At 46.9% G+C, this 22,982-nt stretch overlaps 1 protein-coding gene across 1 annotated transcript in view; it reads left to right on the forward strand.

Annotated features, from left to right (window-relative positions):
* btbd9 (BTB (POZ) domain containing 9) overlaps positions 1-22,982 on the forward strand; it is a gene marked incomplete at its 3' end in the record, with an annotated part of 67,151 nt that overhangs the window by 37,524 nt on the left and 6,645 nt on the right. The window contains 1 exon segment of the mRNA XM_078536037.1: positions 4,910-5,129. Coding sequence (XP_078392163.1) covers positions 4,910-5,129 — 220 coding nt within the window.

The following is a 22,982-nucleotide window of genomic DNA, read 5'->3' on the forward strand; positions in this document are numbered from 1 at the left end:
GTCAATAACTCCCCAGGACCAGATGGGATCTACCCCAGAGTACTGAGGGAGGCAAGGGAGGAGATTGCTGGGGCCTTGACAGAAATCTTTGTATCCTCACTGGCTACGGGTGAGGTCCCAGAGGACTGGAGAATGGCCATTGCTGTTCCATTGTTTAAGAAGGGTAGCAGGGATAATCCAGGATATTACAGGCCGGTGAGCCTTACGTCAGTGGTAGGGAAATTATTGGAGAAGATTCTTCGTGACAGGATTTACTACCATTTGGAAGCAAATGGGCGTGTTAGTGAGAGACAGCATGGTTTTGTGAAGGGGAGGTCGTGTCTCACTAAATTGATCGAGTTTTTCGAGGAAGTGACAAAGATGATCGACTATGGAAGGGCAGTGGATGTTATCTGCATGGATTTCAGTAAGGCCTTTGACAAGGTCCCTCATGGCAGACTGGTACAGGAGGTAAAATTGCACAGGATCAGAGGTGAGCTGGCAAGATGGATATAGAATTGGTTTGGTCATGGAAGACAGAGGGTAGCAGTGGAAGGGTGCTATTCTGAATGGAGAGCTGTGACTAGTGGAGTTCCGCAGGGATCAGTGCTGGGACCTTTGCTGTTTGTAGTATACGTAAATGATTTGGAGGAAAATGTAACTGGGTTAATTAGTACGTTTGCAGACGACACTAAGGTTGGAGGAGTTGCAGATAGTGAAGAAGATTGTCAAAAGATACAATGGGATATAGATCGGTTGGAGCCTTGGACGGAGAAATGGCAGATGGAGTTTAATGTGGACAAATGCGAGGTAATGCATTTTGGAAGGTCTAATACAGGCAGGAATTATACAGTAAATGGCAGAACCCTTAAGTCCATCGACAGACAGAAGGATCTGGGTGTACAGGCCCACAGGTCACTGAAAGTGGCAACGCAGGTGGATAAGGTAGTCAGGAAGGCATATGGCATGCTTGCCTTCATCAGCAGGGGTATTGAGTATAAAAGCTGGGAAGTCATGCTGCAGCTGTATAGAACCTTGGTTAGGCCACCCTTGGAATATTGCGTGAAATTCTGGTCACCACATTACCAGAAGGATATGGAGGCGTTGGAGAGGGTGCAGAGGAGGTTTACCAGGATGCTGCCTGGTCTGGAGGTTATTAGCTATGAGGAGAGGCTGGAGTAACTCGGATTGTTCTCACTAGAGTGACGGAGATTGAGGGGCGACTTGATAGAAGTTTACAAAATTATGAGTGGCATGGACAGAGGAGATAGTCAGAAGCTTTTTCCCAGGGTGGAAGAGTCAATTACCAGGCGACATAGATTTAAGGTGAGAGGAGAAAACTTTAGAGGAGATGTGCGGGGCAAGTTTTTTAGGCAGAGGGTAGTGAGTGTCTGGAATTTGCTACCAGAGGAGGTGGTGGAAGCAGGTACGATAGTGGTGTTTAAGAGGCAGCTTGACAAATACATGAATAGGATGGGAATAGAGGGATACGGACCCCAGAAGTGCAAAATGTTTTAGTTTGACAGGCAATATGATCGGCACAGGCTTGGAGGGCCGAAGGGCCTGTTCCTGTGCTGTACTTTTCTTTGTTCTTTGTTCTTGTTCTATTTCGAGAAATCCATTCCATCCAAGCCCTTAACACTATGTCTATCCTAATTAATGTTGGGAAAGTTGAAATCGCCTAATATAATTACCCGATTGTTATTGTTTTTACACACCTCCACAAATTGAGCACATATTTGCTCCTCAATTTCTCGCTGACTATCTGGGGGTCTATAATAAACACCTAACAATGTGCCTGCCCCCTTTTTTATTCCTAAGCTCTACCCACAAAGCTTCAATCGATGCCCCCTCCAAGATATCATCTCTCCTTACTGCAGTAACTGACTCCTTAACTAATAATACAGTGCCGCCTCCTCTTTTACCCCTTCCCCTGTCTCACCTGAAGATTCTATATCCCAGAATGTTGAGCTGCCAATCCTGCCCCTCCCTCAACCACGTCTCAGCGATGGCAACTATATCACAATTCCACATGTCAATCCTCACCCTTAACTCATCCGTTTTACCTGTAATACTTCTGGCGTTAAAGTAGAGACCATCCAGCATTGCCTTACTCCCTTGAAGCTTAATGCAGCTGTACTCCCTCTGACTTGATTGTTTTACTGTATTATGATGTGTCCCTATTCTGCTAACATTCTGTGTCCCCTCCCCCTGCTGAATTAGTTTACACTCCTCCCAACAGCACGAGCAAACTCGCCCGCAAGGATGTTAGTCCCGCTCTGGTTCAGATGTAGACCATCCCACTTGTACAGGTCCCACCTTCCCCAGAAACGGTCCCAGTGATCCAGGAATCGAAAACCCTCCCTCCTGTATCAACTCTTAAGCCACATACATTGAGGAACCAACTAGAGAACAGGCCATCTTAGACTGGGCATTGTGTCTAGAGAAAGGAATAATCGGCAATCTAGTTGTGCGAGGCCCCTTGGGGATGAGCAACCATAATATGATAGAATTCTTCATCAAGATGGAGAGTGACATAGTTGATTCTGAGACTAGGGTCCTGAATCTTATTAAAGGAAACTACGATGGTATGAGACGCGAGTTGTCTATGATGGATTGGGAAACGTTACTTAAAGGGATGACGGTGGATAGGCAATGTCAAACATTCAAAGAGCAAATGGGTGAACTGCAACAATTGTTTATTCCTGTCTGGTGCAAAAGTAAAACAGGAAAGGTGGCCAAACCATGGCTTACAAGGGAAATTAGAGATAGTATTAGATCCAAGGAAGGGGCACATAAATTGGCCAGAAAAAACAACAGACCTGAGGATTGGGAGCAGTTTAGAATTCAGCAAAGGAGGACCAAGGGATTGATTAAGAAGGGGAAAATAGAGTATGAGAGTAAGCTTGCGGGGAACATAAAAACTGACTGTAAAAGTTTCTATAGGTATGTGAAGAGAAGAAGATTGGTGAAGACAAATGTAGGTCCCTTACAGTCAGAAACAGGGGAATTTATAATGGGGAACAAAGAAATGGCTGACCAACTAAATACATACTTTGGTTCTGTCTTCACAAAGGAGGACACTAATAACATACCAGAAATGTTGGGGAACACAGGGTTTAGTGAGAGGGAGGAACTGAAAGAAATCAGTATTGGTAGGGAAATGGTGTTGGGAAATTGATGGGAATGAAGGCCGATAAATCCCCAGGGCCTGATAATCTACATCCCAGAGTACTTAAGGAATTGGCCCTAGAAATAGTGGATGCATTGGTGGTCATCTTCCGAGATTCTATAGACTCTGGAACAGTCCCTACAGATTGGAGGGTAGCTAATGTAACACCACTATTTAAAAAGGGAGGTAGAGAGAAAACAGGGAATTATAGACCAGTCAGCCTGACATCGGTAGTGGGGAAAATTCTAGAGTCCATTATAAAAGATTTAATAGCTGAGCACTTGGAAAACAGTGGCAGAATCGGACAGAGTCAGCATGGATTTATGAAAGGGAAATCATACTTAACAAATCTACTGAAATTTTTTGAGGATGTAACTAGTAGAGTTGATGAGGGGGAGCTAGTGGATGTGGTTTATTTGGACTTTCAGAAGGCTTTTGACAAAGCCCCACATAAGAGATTAGCGTGTAAAATTAAAGCGCATGGTATTGGGGGTAGTGTATTGAGATGGATAGAAAACTGGTTGGCAGACAGGAAATAAAAAGATCCTCGGGCTGGCATGGACAAGATGGGCCAAATGGCCTCCTTCAGGGTAGATGCAAGAAGGATGTTCCCGATGGTGGCGGAGTCCAGAACCAGGGGCCACTGTCTGAGGATACGGGATAGACCATTTAGGACTGAGATGAGGAGAAATTTCTTCACCCAGAGAGTGGTGAGCCTGTGGAATTCGCTACCACAGAAAGTAGTTGAGGCAAAAACATTGTATGTTCTCTAGAAGGAGTTAGATATAGCTCTTGGGGCGAAAGGGATCAACGGGTATGGGGAGAAAGCGGGAACAGGCTATTGAGTTGGATGATCAGCCACGATCATAATGAATGGGGGAGCAGGCTTGAAGGGCCGAATGGCCTCCTCCTGCTCCTATTTTCTATGTTCCTACGACAGGGAGATATTCATTGAATATGCAAATGTTACCCTCTCTCTTGGTCACCCCCCCTCTCTCACCTTGCACCTCCCCCCCCCCCCCCCCACCACCTCCCCACCCGGAACCTCTCCCCGCCCCCCCGCCCTGCCTCATCTCTGCCCTTCATGAGCGATCCCTTATTTTTAAACTGTGACCCCGAGTTCCAGATTCTCCCACAAGAGGAAACATCCTCTCCACATCCACCCTGTCAAGACCCCCCAGGATCTTAAAGTTTCAATTAAGTTGCCTCTTACCCTTCTAAACTCCTGAGGATACAAGCCTAACCTGTCCAGCCTTTCCTCATAAGATAACCCACCCGGTAAACCTTCTCTGAACTGCTCCCAACTTATCCCTTGGGGGTTTAAACAACTCAGCCTTTACCAGCTGCTGTGTCATAACACCTGTAAACTATTCTTTTGTGATTCAGGCACTAGGAAACCCAGATCCCTCTGAATCTCCAGCTCTGCAAACTCTCACCATTTAGATAATAAGCTTTTTTATTCTTCCTGCCAAAATGGACAATTTCACATTTTTTCACATTATACTCCATTTGCCAGATCCTTGCCCACTCACTTAACCTATCGATGCCCCTTTGTAGCCTCTTTATATGCTCTCCATGTCCCTGGCGCTCTCCCTCCCTCCCAGCCTCCGATGCACTCCTCCTCTCCCAGCTCCCAATGCTCTTCCCCCCCCCAATCCCAGACATTCTTCCTCTCTTCTCTCTGACTCTTATTTGTTTATGTTCTTTCTTCCTGTTTTTTTGGATAATAAACTAGAGGTTGTGATTTTGTTTCCACAGTCCCTGATGAGAACATTGCAGCAATGAAATACGGTGCCCAGGTTATTGGGGGTGAACTGAAAGCTGCTCTGCTTGATGGCGACACTCAGAATTATGATTTGGATCATGGCTTCTCCCGACATCCAATTGACGAGGATTGTAGGTCTGGGATTGAAGTAAAATTGGGGCAGGCATCCATTCTGAATCATATTCGCATGCTGCTCTGGGACCGAGATAGTAGGTGGGTTCTGGAATGAGTTTGGGTAAGATGATGAAAGATCTGGTTGTTTTATTATTGGGCGAATCACCCAGGAAACGTGTTCAAATTCCACTCGGATGTTTTGAGAATTTGAATTCCCTTAAGAAATCTGTTAGAAAAAAGTTGGAATCAGTAAAAGTGTTCATGAAGCGCTCGTATTGTCATAAAAACCCATCACTAATGTCCTTTAGGGAGGAGTGTCTGCCACTCTTACATGATCTGGCCTACGTGTGTTCTCCTACTTGAGGGCAATTAGGGATAGGCAATAAATGCTGGCCTAGCCAGTGAAGCCCACGTCTCATGAAAGAATGAAAATGTGGTTGACGTTTAACTGCCCTTTGGAATGGTTCAGCCGATCATTCAGCTTTATTGGGGAAAGCATCACCAACACTTTCTCAAGGGCAATTAGGAATGGGCAAGAAATGCTGGCCTAGCCAGCAATGCTTAAATTCCATGACAGATTAAAAAATTGCATAAATAATTTGCACTTTATATCTTATACTTCATTTCCAGTTATTTTCCCCAAATGTTGTCTTCTCAAAACTATTTTAAAATTCATTTTAAAAATGAACTGCTGCAGTCCATGTGGTGTAGGTGCACTCACAGTGCTTTTAGGACAGGGAGACAGTGGCTGGTAATCCAGAAACTCAGGGGACCAGAGCTCAAATCTCACCACAGCAGATGATGGAATTTGAATTAGTAGGGAAAATCCCAAGATATTCTACAAGTATATCAATGGGAAGAGGATAACCAGGGAAAGAGTAGGGCCTATAAGGGACCAAGGGGCCAATCTATGGGTGGAGCCCGAGGACATCGCTAGAGTGTTGAATGAATACTTCACATCCGTCTTCACCCAAGAGAATGAGGATGAAGGTATCGAACTTGGGGAGAGAGACTGCGAGGTTCTTAAGCAAATTGATATAGGGAGTGACAAGGTAATGGAGGTGTTGGCAGGCTTAAAAATGGACAAATCTCCAGGTCCGAATGATTTGTGTCCCAGACTGCTGAGGGAGGCAAGGGAGGAGATCGCAGGGGCTCTGACTCGAATTTTTAATTCCTCTCTGGCCACGGGGGAGGTGCCAGAGGACCGGAGAACAGCTAATGTGGTTCCGCTATTTAAGAAGGGTTGCAGAGATAAGCCAGGGAACTACAGGCCAGTGAATCTCATGTCAGTGTAGGGAAACTATTGGAGAAATATCTGAAGGAGAGTATCTATCTCCACTTGGAGAGGCAAGGTTTGATCAGGGATAGTCAGCATGGCTTTGTCAGAGGGAGGTCATGCCTAACAAATTTGATTGAATTTTTTGAGGAGGTGACCAGGTGTGTAGATGAGGGTGGTGCAGTTGACGTAGTTTATATGGATTTCAGCAAAGCCTTTGACAAGGTTCCACATGGGAGACTTATAAAGAAGGCAAATGCACATGGGATACAGGGTAATTTGATAAGGTGGATTCAGAATTTGCTTAGTTGGAGGAGACAGAGGGTGATGACAGAAGGATGCTTTAGTGACTGGAAGCCAGTGTCCAGTGGCGTACCACAGGGATCTGTGCTGGGTCCCCTATTATTTGTTATTTATATAAATGACATAGATGACTATGTGGGGGGTAGGATTAGTAAATTTGCGGATGACACAAAATTGGCCGGGTGGTTAACAGTGAGGTTGAGTGTCTTGGGCTACAGGAAGATATAGGCTGGATGGTCAAATGGGCAGATAAATGGCAGATGGAATTTAACCCTGAAAAGTGTGAGGTGATACACTTTGGAAGGAGTAATTTGACAAGGAAGTATTTAATGAACGGCATGGCACTAGGAAGTTCTGAGGAACTAAGGGACCTTGGCGTGTGTGTCTATAGATCTCTGAAGGCAGAGGGACATATTAGTGGGGTGGTGAAAAAGGCACATGGGACACTTGCCTTTATCAATCGAGGCATAGATTACAAAAATAGGGAGGTCATGTTGAAGTTGTATAGAATCTTGTTGAGGCCACAGCTGGAGTACTGTGTGCAGTTCTGGTCGCCACATTATAGGAAGGATGTGATTGCACTGGAGGGGGTGCAGAGGAGATTCACCAGGATGTTGCCTGGGATGAAACATTTAAGTTATGAAGAGAGGTTGGTTAGACTTGGATTGTTTTCGTTGGAGCAGAAAAGACTGAGGGGCAACCTGATCGAGGTGTACAAGATTATGAGGGGCATGGACAGGGTGGATAGGGAGCAGCTGTTCCCCTTAGTTGAAGGGTCAGTCACAAGGGGGCATAAGTTCAAGGTGAGAGGCAGGAGGTTTAGGGGGGATGTGAGGAAAATCTTTTTTACCCAGAGGGTGGTGACGGTCTGGAATGCGCTGCCTGAGAAGGTGGTGGAGGCGGGTTGCCTCACATCTTTTAAAAGCTACCTGGTTGAGCACTTGGCATGTCATAACATTCAAGGCTATGGGCCAAGTGCTGGTAAATGGGATTAGGTAGGTAGGTCAGGTGTTTCTCACGTGTCGGTGCAGACTCGATGGGCCGAAGGGCCTCTTCTGCACTGTGATTCTGTGAATTCATTAAAAAATCTGGAATTAAAAGTCTAATGATGACCATGAAACCATTGTCGATTGTGGTAAAAACCCATCCAGTTCACTAATGTCCTTTACAGATGGAAACCTGCCGTCCTTACCTGGTCTGGTCTACATGTGACTACAGACCCACAGCAATGTGGTTAACTCTGAACAAGGGTAATTAGGGATGGGCAATAAATGCCAGCAATGCCCACAACCCATGAATGAATTAAAAAAGAAATATTTCCAAGTCAGGATGGTGAGTGACTTGGAGGGGAACTTCCAGCTGGTGCTGTTCCCATGTGTCTGCTGCCCTTGCCCTTCCAGATTTAGTGCTCGTGGGTTTGGAAGGTGCTGTTGAAGGAGCCTTGGTGAATTCCTGCAGTGCATCTGTGCGTCAGTGGTGGAGGGAGTGAATATTTGTGGATGTGGTGCCAATCAAGCGGGGCTGCTTTGTCCTGGACGGTGTCGAGCTTCTTGAGTGTTGTGGGAGCTGCACTCATCCAGGCAAGTGGGGAGAATTCATTCACACTCCTGACTTGTGCCTTGTAAATGGTGGACAGGCTTTGGGGAGTCAGGAGGTGAGTTACTCATCGCAAGATTCCTAGTCTCTGACCTGTTCTTGTAGCCACAGTATTTATATGGCTGGTCCAGTTCAGTTTCTGGTCAATGGTAACCCCCAGGATGTTGATAGTGGGGGATTCAGTGATGGTAATGTCATTGAACATCAAGGGGCGATGGTTGGATTCTCTCTTGTTGGAGATGGTCATTGCCTGGCACTTGTGTGACATGAACATTACTTGCCACTTGTCAGCTCAAGCCTGGATATTGTCCAGGTCTTGCTGAATTTGGACATGGACTTTTTCAGTATCTAAGGAGTCGCGAATGGTGATGAACATTGTGCAATCATCAGTGAACATCCCACTTGTGACCTTATGATGGAAGGAAGGTCATTGATGAAGCAGCTGAAGATGGTTGGGCCGATGACACTACCCTGAGGAACTCCTGCAGTGATGTCCTGGAGCTGAGATGATTGACCTCCAAGAACCACAGTCATTTTCCTTTGTGCTAGATATGACTCTAACCAGTGAAGAATATTTCCCTGATTCACTTTGACTTCAGCTTTGCCAGGGCTGCCTTCAGGGGCTGTCACACTCACCTCACCTCTGGAGTTCAGCTCTTTTGTCCATTTTTGGACCAAGGCTGTAACGAGGTCAGGAGCTGAGTGGCCCTGGCAGAACCCAAACTGAGCGTCAGTGAGCAGGTTATTGCTGAGTAAGTGCCGCTTGCTAGTACTGTTGATGACCCCTTCGACCACTTTGCTGATAATCGAGTGGAGGCTGATGAGACAGTTATTGGCCGGGTTGGATTTGTTCTGCTTTTTGTGTACAGGACACATCTGGGCAATTTTCCACATAGCCGGGTAGATGCCAGTGTTGTAGCTGTACTGGGACAATTTGGCTAGGGGCGTGGCAAGTTCTGGAGCACAAGTCTTCAGTACTATTGCCATTATATTGTCAGGGCCCGTAGCCTTTGCACTTGTTGTACATGATACAGTCTTTTAATAATGTCCAATTTATTATTAAAAATGATTCCGTTAACTGTTTGTAATCTTTAATTTAATCTTTAATCATGGACCTTAATATTTATAGATATTTTACCTTTTGGATGGACAGGAAGAAAGGAAAAAGGTTAATAAAGGATGAGATCACTGCAGCAGTGAGAAATGGCCTTGGTTTGGAGGATCAAGATGTAGAATCAGTTCGATTCTACATGGAGATAAGGAATAGTAAAGAAAAAGCATTGGTGGGAGTGGTCTATTGGCCCCCGATAGCTACACCATAGGACAGAGTTTTCACCAAGAATGATAGCTTGCAAGAAAGGTTTGCAAGCAAAGAGGTGGTTTGAGGTCTCTTTGCTGTCTCAGGTAATCCTGGAGTAATGTGCAGCAAAGGAATTATTGAAATAACACTTCTAGTAACTCTGCCAGGTTAGGACATTAGCATTAATCAGTTCTACCAAAGAACTAGCACAAGCACAATGGGCCAAATGACCTTTTTAGCTGCATCGTGGTTTCTGTGGTGAGGAGACTGCAACCCTTAGAATTGAAAAGGAGAAGGTGGGTGGTTTATTAGAAACTGCAATGGGTGGGAGTCTGAGGGGTGTGTTGGAGATAGAAGCAATGATGTCAGAAGTAACAGGCCTGAATAAGCCAAGAAAGGTGGAAATATTGTGGTGGATAGAGGGCTCAAGGCAAGAAGCTTAAGATGGGCACCGAGGATGATGATACGAAACTTGGGACTGTTGTGAACTTTGAGGAGGACAGTGTGGAACTTCAAGAGGGTATAGACAAGTTGGTGGAGTGGGCAGATAGGTGGCAGATGAAGTTCAATGTGTACAAGTGTGAGGTGATGTCTTTTGGTAGGAAGAACATGGACAGACAATATAAAATACGGGGTGCAGGAGCAGAAAGATCTGGCTGTATATGTGAATAGATCATTGAAGGTGGCAGGACAGGTGGAGAGAGCAGTTAATAAAGCATATCCTGGGCTTTATTGTTAGGGGCATAGAATACAAGAGCAGGGAGGTTATGCTGAATTTATATAAGACACTAGTTAGACCTCAGCTGGACTATGGTGTACAGTTCTGGGTACCACATTATAGGAAGGATGTGAACACATTGGAGAGAGTGCAGAAGAGGTTTACAAGAATGGTTCCAGGGATGAGAAACTTCAGCTATGAGGATAGATTGAAGAGATTGGGACTGTTCTCCTTGGAGAGGAAAAGGCTGAGAGGAGATTTGATAGAGATGTTCAAAACCATGAGGGAGCTGGACAGAGTAGATAGGGAGAAACTGTTCCCACTCATTAAAGGATCAAGAACAAGAACAGATTTAAAGTGATTTGCAAAAAAAGCAAAGGGAGGCGATGGCATTGTGGTATTGTCGCTGGACTAGTAATGCAGAGACCCAGGGTAATGCTTTGGGGACCCGGGTTCCAATCCCACCACTGCAGATGGTGGAATCTGAATTCAATAAAAATCTGGAATTAAAAGTCCTAATGATGACCATGGGACCATTGTCGATTGTTGTAAAAACCCATCTGGTTCACTAATGTCCTTTAGGGAAGGAAATCTGTCGTCCTTACCTGGCCTGGCCTACATGTGACTCCAGACCCACAGCGGAATGTGGTTGATTCTGAAATGGCCGAGCCAGACACTCAGTTGTATCAAATTGCTACAAAGTCACAAAAAGGGGATGAAACCAGATGGACCACCCGGCATCGACCTAGGCACTGAAAACGACAACGGCAAACTCAGCCCTGCCGACCCTGCAAAGTCCTCCTTACTAACATCTGGGGGCTAGTGCCAAAATTGGGAGAGCTCTCCCACAGACAAATCAAGCAACAGCCTGACATAGTCATCCTCACGGAATCATACCTTACACACAATGTCCCAGACACCACCATCCCCATCCCTGGGTATGTCCTGTCCCACTGGCAAGACAGGCCCAGCAGAGGTGGTGACACAGTGGTATACAATCAGGAGGGAGTTGCCCTGGGAATCCTCAGCATCGACTCAGGACCCCATGAAGTCTCATGTCATCGGGTCAAACACGGGCAAGGAAACCTCCTGCTGATTACCACGTACCGCCCTCCCTCAGCTGATGAATCAGTGCTCCTCCATGTTGAACACCACTTGGAAGAAGCACTGAGGGTGGCAAGGGCACGGAATGTACTCTGGGTGGGGGACTTCAATGTCCATCACCAAAAGTGGCTCGGTAGCACAACTACTGACCGAGCTGGCCGAGTCCTAAAGGACATAGCTGCTAGACTGGGCCTGTGACAGTTGGTGAGGGAACCAACAAGAGGGAAAAACATATTTGACCTCATCCTCACCAACCTGCCTGCCGCAGATGCATCTGTCCATGACAGTATCAGTAGGAGTGACCACCGCACAGTTTTTGTGGAGACAAAGTCCCACCTTCACATTGAGGATACCCTTCATCGTGTTGTGTGGCACTACCACCGTGCTAAATGGGATAGATTTCAAACAGATCTAGCAACTCAAGACTGGGCATCCATGAGGTGCTGTGGGCCATCAGCAGCAGCAGAATTGTACTCGAACACAATCTGTAACCTCATGGCCCAGCATATCCCCCACTCAACCACTACGATCAAGCCAGGGGATCAACCCTGGTTCAATGAAGAGTGCAGGAGGGCATGCCAGGAGCAGTACCAGGCATACCTAAAAATGAGCATAAGCAGCAAGAGATAGACAGAGTTAAGCGATCTCAATACCAACAGATCAAATCTAAGCTCTGCAGTCCTGCCACATCCAGTTGTGAATGGTGATGGACAATTAAACAACTCACTGGAGGAGGAGGCTCCACAAATATCCCCATCCTCAATGATGGAGGAGCCCGGCACATCAGTGCAAAAGATAAGGCTGAAGCAATTGCTACAACCTTCAGCCAGAAGTGCTGAGTGGATGATCCATCGCGGCCTCCTCCAGAGGTCCCCAGCATCAAAGATGCCAGTTTCCAGCCAATTCGATTCACTCCACGTGATATCAAGAAACAACTGAAGGCACTGGATACTGCAAAGGCTATGGGCCCTGACAATATTCCGGCAATAGTACTGAAGACTTGTGCTCCAGAACTTGCCGCGCCCCTAGCCATGCTGTTCCAGTACAGCTACAACACTGGCATCTACCCGGCTATGTGGAAAATTGCCCAGGTATGTCCTGTACACAAAAAGCAGGACAAATCCAACCCGGCCAATCACCGCCCCATCAGTCTACTCTCCATCATCAGTAAAGTGATGGAAGGGGTCATCAACTGTGCTATCAAGTGGCACTTGCTTAGCAATAACCTGCTCACTGATGCCCAGTTTGGGTTCCGCCAGGTCCACTCAGCTCTTGACCTCAATCAGCCTTGGTTCAAACATTGACAAAAGAGCTGAACTCCCGAGGTGAAGTGAGAGTGACAGCCCTTGACATCAAGGCTGTATTTGACCGAATGTGGCATCAAGGAGCCCAAGCAAAACTGGAGTTGGCGGGAATCAGGGGAAAACTCTCCACTGGTTGGAGTCATACCTAGCACAAAGGAAGATGGTTGTGGTTGTTGGAGGTCAGTCATCTCAGTTCTGGGACATCACTGCAGGAGTTCCTCAGGGTAGTGTCCTTGGCCCAACCATCTTCAGCTGCTTCATCAATGACCTTCCTTCCATCATAAGGTCAGAAGTGGGGATGTTCGCTGATGATTGTACAATGTTCAGCACCATTCGCGACTCCTCAGATACTGAAGCAGTCCATGTCCAAATGCAGCAAGACCTGGACAATATCCAGGCTTGGGCTGACAAGTGGCAAGTAACTTTTGCGCCACACAAGTGTCCAGCAATGACCATCTCTAACAAGAGAGAATCCAACCCTCGTCCCTTGATGTTCAATGGCATTACCATCACTGAATCCCCCACTATCAACATCCTGGGAGTTACCTTTGACCAGAAACTGAACTTGACTAGCCGTATAAATACTGCGACTACAAGAGCAGGTCAGAGGCTAGGAATCCTGTGATGAGTAACTCACTTCCTGACTCCCCAAAGCCTGTCCACCATCTACAAGGCACAGGTCAGGAGTGTGATGGAATACTCCCCACTTGCCTGGATGGGTGCAGCTCCCACAGCACTCAAGAAGCTCGACACCATCCAGGACAAAGCAGCCGCTTGATTGGCACCCCATCCACAAACATTCACTCCCTCCACCACTGACGCACAGTAGCAGCAGTGTGTACCATCTACAAGATGCACTGCAGGAACTCACTGAGGCTTTTTCGACAACATCTTCCAAACCCACGACCACTATCATCTAGAAGGACAAGGGCAGCAGATAGATGGGAACACCACCACCTGGAAGTTCCCCTCCAAGTCACTCACCATCCTGACTTGGAAATATATCACCGTTCCTTCACTGTCACGGGGTCAAAATCCCAGAACTCCCTCCCAAACAGCACCACATGGAGTGCAGTGGTTCAAGAAGGCAGATCACCACCACCTTCTCTAGGGCAATTAGGGATGGGCAATAAATGCTGGCCCAGCCAGCGAAGTCCACATCCCATGAATGAATTAAAAAAAGGGTGAAAAAAAACTTCATTTAGGCCTGGAATGCACTGCCTGGAAGTGTGGTGGAGGCAGGTTCAGTCAAGGCATTCAAGAGGCCATTAGATGATTATTTGAACAGAAACAATGTGCAGGGGTACGGGGAAAAGGCAGGGCAATGGCACTAGGTCATAATGCTCATTTGGAGAGCTGGTGCAGACACAATGGTGTGAATGGCCTCCTTCTGTGTCATTAAGATTGTGTGATTCTGGGGTGGAGATGGTGTGTTTGAGCATAATGGTGGAATTGAAAGTGTGGTTGTGAAGATGTGCAGGTGGAAATGGGAAGCACAGGAGGTGTACGAGAGAGAATGGGGAGAATTTAGCTATAGGTTGTGTTTGCTGGTGGAGAATTGCACAGTGCAAAGACTAAGAGAAAAATAATGAACCAAAAATAGAAAATGCTGGAAAAACTCAGCAGGTCTAACAGCGTCTGTGGAGAGAAAAACAGAGTTAACGTTCAAGGCCGTATGACTCTTCTTCAGAGCTAAAGAGAAGTAAAAATGTGATGAGATTTATAGTGTTTAAAGGGAGGGTGGAGCGGGTGAAGCTGGATAGAAGGCCAGCGATAGGTGGAGGCAAAGGAGAGAGTGCCAGAGATGTCATGGACAAAAGGACAAAGGGGTGTTAATGCTAGTGGTTCTGGCTAAAGGAGGTGCTGAGGGTGGTATTAAGGTCAGAAAGCAGAATGTGGTAATAGCAGGACAAGGGTAAGCACACTGGAAAGAACAATATGAGCAAGTGACAAATGGCCTTCGTGGGAGTGGAGGGAGGGGATGGTGGTGGGGAAAAAAGATTGAAAATAGGATAAAAGGTTGGGATAAAACAATGAATAAAAATAAATAGTTAAAAGATAAAAATGAAAAATGAAAATGAATATTGAAAAAAGGGGTGAGGATGGAGGAGAGAGTTCATGGTCTGAAGTTGTTGAACTCAATATTCAGTCCGGAAGGCTGTAAAGTTCCTAGTCTGAAGATGAGATGCTGTTCCTCTAGTTTGTGTTGAGCTTCACTGGAACATTGCAGCAGGCCAAGGACGGACATGTGGGCATGAGAGCAGGGTGGAGTGATGAAATGGAAAGCGACAGGGAGGTCTGGGTAATGCTTGCGGACAGACCGAAGATGTTCTGCAAAGTGGTCACCCAGTCTGCGTTTGGTCTCTCCAATGTAGAGGAAACCGCATTGGGAGCAGCAAATGCAGGAGACCAAATTGAGGGAAGTGCAAGTGAAATGCTGCTTCACTTGAAAGGATTGTTTGGGCCCTTGGACGGTGAGGAGAGGGGAAGTGAAGGGGCAGGTGTTGCACCTTCTGCGGTTGCATGGGAAGGTGCCGTGGGAGGGGGATGAGGTGTAGAGGGTGATGGAGGAGTGGACCAGGGTGTCCCGGAGGGAACGGTCCCTACGGAATGCCGCCGGGGGGTGGGTGAAGGGAAGATGTGTTTGGTGGTGGCATCATGCTGGAGTTGGTGGAAATGGCGGAGGATGATCCTTTGAATGCAGAGGCTGGTGGGGTGAAAAGTGAGGACAAGGGGGACCATGGTTCTGGGATGGAGAGGAAGGTGTGAGTGCGGATGCACGGGACATCCCGGTTGTGGGCCCTGTCAACCACCGTGGATGGGAAACCTCGGTTAAGGAAGAAGGAAGACATCTCACAAGTGCCGTTTTGGAAAGTGGCATTATCGGAACAGATGCGACGGAGGCGAAGGAACTGAGGAGAATGGGATGGAGTCCTTACAGGAAGCGGGGTGTGAGGAGCTGTAGTCGAGGTAGCTGTGGGAGTTGGTGAGCTTGTAATGAATATTGGTGGACAGTCTGTCAACAGAAATTGAGACAGAGAGGTCAAGGAAGGGAAGTGAAGTGTCAGAGATGGACCGTGTGAAGGTGATGGTGGGGGGTGGAAATTGGAAGCAAAATTGATAAATTTTTCCAGGTCCAGACGAGAGCATGAAATGGCACTGAAACAGTTATCGATGCACCGGAGAAAGAGTTGTGGGAGGGGTCCTGAGTAGGACTGGAACAAGGAATGTTCCACATACCCCATAAAGAGACAGGCATAACTGGGGCCCATTCGGGTACCCATAACCACACCTTTTATTAGCTCTGAAGAAGAGTCATACGGACTTGAAACATTAACTCTGTTTTTCTCTCCACAGATGCTGTCAGACCTGCTGAGTTTATCCAGCGTTTTCTGTTTTTGTTTCAGATTTCCAGCATCCGCAGTATTTTGCTTTTATTTTAGGAAAATAATGAAGTTTTGGGTCAGGTGGTGGACAGTGGGATGTTTTACAAGTGATTTGAAAGACAGAAGGTGACTCTGACTCTGGAATAGGGAGTTGACAGATCAGAGAGAAGCTGTAATAAACAGAGGGGGCACTGTGTCGTGACTTACCATTGATTTGATTGTTTATTTTACCAACCTTTAAAATGCGGATTCAGGTACGCAGAACATTAAAATGTCAAGAACAGGAACAGAAAATAATGGAAAAGGCTAACGGAATGCTGGCATTTCGATCTAGAAGACAAGGAGGTAGAAGTCATGGCTGAGCAAGTCAGTCTGGACAGGCAAAGTCACCACAAGTGACACAGGTGAAGTTGCCCTTTGCTGGCGGCGGGGCGGGGGTGGGGTGCGGGATGATCTCTGCAAACACCTTGTTTGCAGGACTGGCATCTGCTTTGGAGCTTCTAAAAACACACGTCATTGTGGTAGCGAGCTCCTGACCACAGCTGGTGTTGCCATTTGCATTGGTTGTCATCTGGATTCTGTCTGCGGCCTGTCATGATTGTTGTCGAGCGCTTTCATGTCTCTTTTGACAGCGTCCTTCAATCGGAGCTTTGGGCACCCTGCTGAAATCTTGGCACAGGACACCTCCCCATGTCGCATCACCTTGGGAATACAGCCATCTCCCATCCTGTGCACATGCCAAAGCCAGCAAAGCCTTTGCTTGATTAGCACGAACATACTTGGTATGCTTCATCGATGACTGCCTTCAACATGTAGTAACAAGGATGCATCACGGTCACTGAAGGTCAAAATTATTGAGCATTTATTCCTTGGAGGTTGCCTTCATTACCATACAGCAATGTGCTGAGGATACAGGCTTTGGAGAGAGGCATCATGGTCTCGTGGACCAGTTTGTTGTTCTTCCATTGCCCATTTTGTTAGCTGGCCAAAGTTGGTGACTGCGTTTCCAATGTGCTGAGCTCTTTGTCAAGAGACAGATTGTCTGCCATCTTCTGTTTATTGTCTTTTGACTGCAATCCTCATGCCTGCCAGGACATACAGCCCTAATGTTTCAGCTTCCACACTGGAGAATCTTCACCTTTTGTTTCATGGATTCCCATTTACTATCTATTTGTCAGGATAGGACTTTAATTCTCTCACACCCCTCGAGGAAGGCAGATGTTGGCTGCTCGGTACCTATTGGCTGAGGACTGCCCAGCATGAGGCAGGTGGAGACTGACCACGAGAATGCAATGATCCCTCCCACCGTCAGAGGCAACTCATGTAGCAGCCTGCCCTTAAACCAGTCGAGCTGGGCTGATAAACCCTAAGCTGCTACTTCCTGTGTTGGCCCCCTCACTTGTACGAGTAAGGATCAATCGTCCTCTCCATTTGCTCTGTCTACATAGTCTGGGCAAGATTTGCCCAAGGGAGAGGAGGCGATGGCTTAGTGGTATTGTCGCTGGACTAATACTACCCTGGACCGAGGGGAATGCTCTACGGACCCGGGTTCGAATGCCACCACGGCAGATGGTGGAATATGAATTCAATAAAAATCTGGAATTAAAAGCCTGATGTTGACCATGAAACCATTGTCGATTGTTGTAAAATCCCATCTAGGTCACTAATGTTCTTTAGAGAAGTAAATCTGCCGTCCTTACCTGGTATGGCCTACATGTGACTCCAGACCCACAGTAATGTGGTTGACTCTTAAATACCTTCTGAAATGGCCGAGCCAGACACTCAGTTGTATCAAACTGCTACAAAGTCACAAAAAGGGATGAAACCGGACGGACCACCCGGCATCAACCAGGCACTGGAATTGGGTCAAAATCCTGGAACTCCTCCCTAACAGCACTGTGGGTGTACCCACACCACATGGACTGCAGCGGTTCAAGAAGGCAGCTCATTACCATCTTCTCAAGGGCAACTGGGGATAGGTGATAAGTGCTGGCCCAGCCAGAGAAGCCCACATCCCATGAATGAATAAAAAAATTTGGACTCTCAGACTTGCCCAGTGTCCACATCTCCCTCACGACTTAGAGACTCAATCCAGAGGAAGGGTGGGAGTCCCCAAGTCTGAAAGCCACTTGGTTGCAGGAGTTGCTGGAAGAGGCTTTTTAAAAAATTGTTCATGGGATGTGGGTTTCGCTGGCTGGGCCAGCATTTATTGCCCATCCCTAATTGCCCTTGAGAAGGTGGTGGTGAGCTGCCTTCTTGAACCGCTGTAGTCCATGTGGTGTAGGTACACCCACCGTGCTGTTAGGGAGGGAGTTCCAGGATTTTGACCCAGTGACAGTGAAGGAACGGTGATATATTTCCAAGTCAGGATGGTGAATGACTTGGAGGGGAACTTCCAGGTGGTGGTGTTCCCATGTGTCTGCTGTCCTTGTCCTTCTAGATGGTAGTGGTTGTGGGTTTGGAAGGTGCTGTATAAGGAGCCTTGGTGAGTTCCTGCAGTACATCTTGTAGATGGTACACACACTGCTGCTACTGTGCGTCGGTGGTGGAGGGAATGAATATTTGTGGAAAGGGTGTCAATCAAGCGGCTGCTTTGTCCTGGATGGTGTTGAGCTTCTTGAGTGTTGTGGGAGCTGCACTCATAGTCTGCACTGGAGTGCTGCTTTTGGCCGCAGTCGTATGCTTCAGTTGGAGTTTGGTGATTGAGGGAGTTTAAGGGTTAAATTAAGGGTTAAATTCTATCTAAAGTCTAGTCTTTCTTTAAGTTAGCAATTAACTAAAAGTTGCTGTTAGGGTTGGAAGAAGGTAAGCTTTAGTCTAGCCTTAAAACAGGGTTTATACATGCTCTGCTTGCAGCTGCAAATAGTTAATTAGATAACTGGCTTAATCAGGTTTTCAGAAACAAAAGCAAAATACTACGGATGCTGGAAATCTGAAACAAAAACAGAAAATGCTGGAAAAACTCAGCAGGTCTAACAGCATCTGTGGAGAGAAAAACTGAGTTAATATTTCAAGTCAGTATGACTCAAAAGTCATACGACTGCTCTGAAGAAGAATCATATGGACTCGAAATGTTAACACTGTTTTTCTCTTCACAGCTGCTGTTAGATCTGCTGAGTTTTTGCAGCATTTTCTGTTTTTGTTCAGGTTTTCAGAGGTTAGGTTCAGAGAGTATAAAAGTAGGCCATCTTATAGTACTGACTTTGTCTGCACTGGAGTGCTGTTCTTGGCTGCAGTCGAGAGCTTCAGTTGGAGTTTGGTGACTGAGGGAGTTCGATGAAGAAGGAGGAGGTGCTCCTTTCTTTTCCTACCTTTCCTCAGAAAGAAGAGCGGCGGCCTTGGGAAGTGGGAACTGGTGAGTAAATTAGAAAACTAATATTTTTAAACTTCCTATCCTTGGATTTAACTGTGAAGCACCAGGAATAAGGGAAATTTGGGGTCAATGTAATAAAGTAATGTAAATAACCCAAAGTAGAATAAAGTTAACTTAAGGGAAGTAGAGTTAAGACATGGCAGGGCAGCTCAGTCGAGTGGAATGCGTGTCCTGTAATATGTGCGAAGTCATGGACGTTACCGGTGTCCTAGACGACCACATGTGCAGGAAGTGCTGTCAACTGCAGAAACTTGATCTCCGGGTTTCAGAACTCGAGCAGCGGCTGGAGTCACTGTGGCACATCCGGGAGGCTGAGAGCTACGTGGATAGCACGTTCAGAGAGGTGGTCACTCAGCAGCTTAAGGGCCTGGAGACAGAGAGGGAATGGGTGTCCCCTAGGCAGTCCAAGAGAAATAGGCAGGTAGTGCAGGAGTCCCCTGGGATCTGTTTTGGAAGCTGGTGAGGGCGCTGGTTCCTCAGAGGAGTGCAGTCAGAGGCAAATTTGTGGCACCATGCGGCTGTACTGGAGGGGAGGAAGAAGAAAGGAAGAGCTATAGTGATGGGGGATTCATTGGTTAGGGGAACAGACAGGCGTTTCTGTGGCCATAGACGTGACTCCAGGATGGTATGTTGCCAGGGTCAAGGATGTCACAGAGCAGCTGCAGGACGTTCTCCTGGGGGAGGGTGACCAGAGGTCGTGGTCCACATTGGTACCAGTGACTTAGGTAGGAAGGCAGATGTGGTCCTGAAATCAGAATTTAGGATGCTTGATGGAAAATTAGCAAGCAGGACCTCCAATCTAGTAATCTCCGGATTATTCCCTGTGCCACGTGCCAGTGAGTACAGAGATAGGAGGATAAGGCAGATGAATGTGTGGCTGGAAAGATGGTGCAGGAGGGAAGGACTTAGATTCCTGGGACACTGGGACTGGCTCTGGGGGAGATGGCACCTGAACAAGCCGGACGGGTTGCACCTGAACAGAGCTGGGACTGAGTTCCTTGCTTTGTTAGTGCTGTTGGGAGGGCTTTAAACTAACTCAGCAGGAGTGTGGGAGCCACGAGAAAACATTAGAGAGGAATACCAGGGTGCACTAAATTCTGGGAGAGACAGATAACTCTAGAATGTATGTGAATGCACGGAGTAATAAGATTGGGGAGTTACAGGCGCAGATTGCCATGTGGAAATATGATGTTGTGGTGATAACAGAGACCTGGCTGAAGGAAGGGCTGAACTGGGTGTTAAATATTCCTGGGTACAAAGTGTTCAGAAGAGATAGGAAAGGAAGGGTAGCAATATTGGTTAAGGAGAGCATTGCAGTGCTGGAGAAAGAGGATGTCCCAGAGGGTTCAAGGACTGAATCAATTTGGCTCAAGCTAAGGAACAAAAAGGGAGCAATTACATTGCTCGGTGTAGTCTATAGACCGGCAAATATTGAGAAGGACGTAGAAGAACAAATCTGCAGGGAAATTACAGAGAGATACAGGCATTATAGAGTAGTTATAATGGGGAACTTTAATTACCCGAATGTAGACTGGGACAGTGGTAGTGTAAAGGGTGGAGAGCGGCAAAAGTTCCCAGATTGTGTTCAGGAGAATTTTCTACAGCAGTATGTGTCCAATCCAACAAGAAAAGAAGCACTGTTAGACCTGGTTCTTGGAAATGAGGTGGGCCAAGTAGATCAAGTGTCAGTGGGGGAACATTTAGGAGACAGTGATCATTGTATTGTACGTTTTAGGATGATCGTAGAAAAGGATGATAGGCAACCCAGAGTAAAAATAATTAACTGGACAAGAGCTGACTTCGATGGGGCAGGAATGGAGCTGGGCCGGATAGACTGGAATGAAAGATTGGCAGGAAAAACTGTAGCTGAACAATGGGCTACCTTCAAAAAAGAATTGATTCGGGCACATTCAAGGTATATCCCATCGAGAGGGAAAGGCAGGACTAACAAATCCAGAGCTCCCTGGATGAAAAAGGAGATAGAAATTAAGATATAGAAGAAAGAGTGCGCTAATGACAGGTGTCAGGTAGAAAATACAATTGAGAACCAAGAGGAATACAGAAGGTTCAGAGGGGAGGTGAAAAAGCATATTAGAGAAGCAAAGAGGGATTTTTTCTCATTTGTTCATGGGATGTGAGTGTCGCTGGCCAGGCCAGCATTTATTACCCATCCCTAGTTGCCTTGGTTCAGAGGGCATTTAAGAGTCAGCCACATTGCTGTGGGTCTGGAGTCACGTGTAGGCCAGACCAGGTAAGGATGACAGATTTCCTTCCCTAAAGGACATTAGTGAACCTGATGGGTTTTTACGACAATTGACAATGGTTTCACGGTCATCATTAGACTTTTAATTCCAGATTTTTATTGAATTCAAATTCCACTATCTGCTGTGGTAGGATTGGAACCCGGGCCCCCAGGGTATTACCACATTGAGCCATTTCTTGATATCACGTGGAGTGAATCAAATTGTCTGAAGACCGGTATCTTTGATGCTAGGGACCTCCAGAGGAGGCTGAGATGGACCACCTACTCTGCACTTCTGGCTGAAGATTGTAGCAAATTCTTCAGCCTTATCTTTTGCACTGATGTGCTGGGCTCCTCCATCATTGAGGATGCGGATATTTGTGGAGCCTCCTCCTCCAGTGAGCTGTTTAATTGTCCAACACCATTCACGACTGGATGTGGCAGGACTGCAGAGCTTAGATCTGATCTGTTGGTGGTGGGATCACTTAGCTCTATCACTTGCTGCTTATGCTGTTTGGCACGCAAGTAGCCCTGTGTTATAGCTTCACCAGGTTGACACCTCGTTTTTGGGTAAGCCTGGTTCTGCTCCTGGCATGCCCTCCTGCACTCTTCATTGAACCAGGGTTGATCCCCTCGCTTGATGGTAATGGTAGAGTGGGGGATATGCTGGGCCATGAGGCTACAGATTGTGTCCGAGTACAATTCTGCTGCTGCTGATGGCCCACAGCACCTCATGGATGCCCAGTCTTGAGTTGCTAGATCTGTTTGAAATCTATCCCATTTAGCACGGTGGTAGTGCCACACAACACGATGAAGGGTATCCTCAATGTGAAGGTGGGACTTTGTCTCCACAGTGACTCTGTGGTGGTCACTCCTACCGATACTGTCATGTACAGATGCACCTGTGACGGGCAGGTTGGTGAGGATGAGGTCATGTATATTTTTCCCTCTTGTTGGTTCCCTCACCACCTGCCACAGACCCAGTCTAGCAGCTATGTCCTTTAGGACTCGGCCAGCTCGGTCAGTAGTGGTGCTACCGAGCCATCCTTGGTGATGGATATTGAAGTCCCCCACCCAGAGTACGTTCTGTGTCCTTGCCACCCTCAGTGCTTCCTCCAAGTGGTGATTCATCAGCTGAGGGAGCGTGATACATGGTGAACAGCAGGGGGTTTCCTTGCCCATGTTTGATTTATAAGACCATAAGACATAGGAGCAGAAATTAGGCCATTCGGCCCATCGAGTCTGCTCCGCCATTCAATCATGGCTGATAAGTTTCTCAACCCCATTCTCCCGCCTTCTCCCCGTAACCTTTGATCCCCTTACCAATCATGAACCTATCTATTTTGGTCT

Source organism: Cetorhinus maximus, unplaced genomic scaffold (genome assembly GCF_964194155.1).
Source record: "Cetorhinus maximus unplaced genomic scaffold, sCetMax3.hap1.1 HAP1_SCAFFOLD_858, whole genome shotgun sequence".
Classification (NCBI taxonomy): Eukaryota; Metazoa; Chordata; class Chondrichthyes; order Lamniformes; family Cetorhinidae; genus Cetorhinus; species Cetorhinus maximus.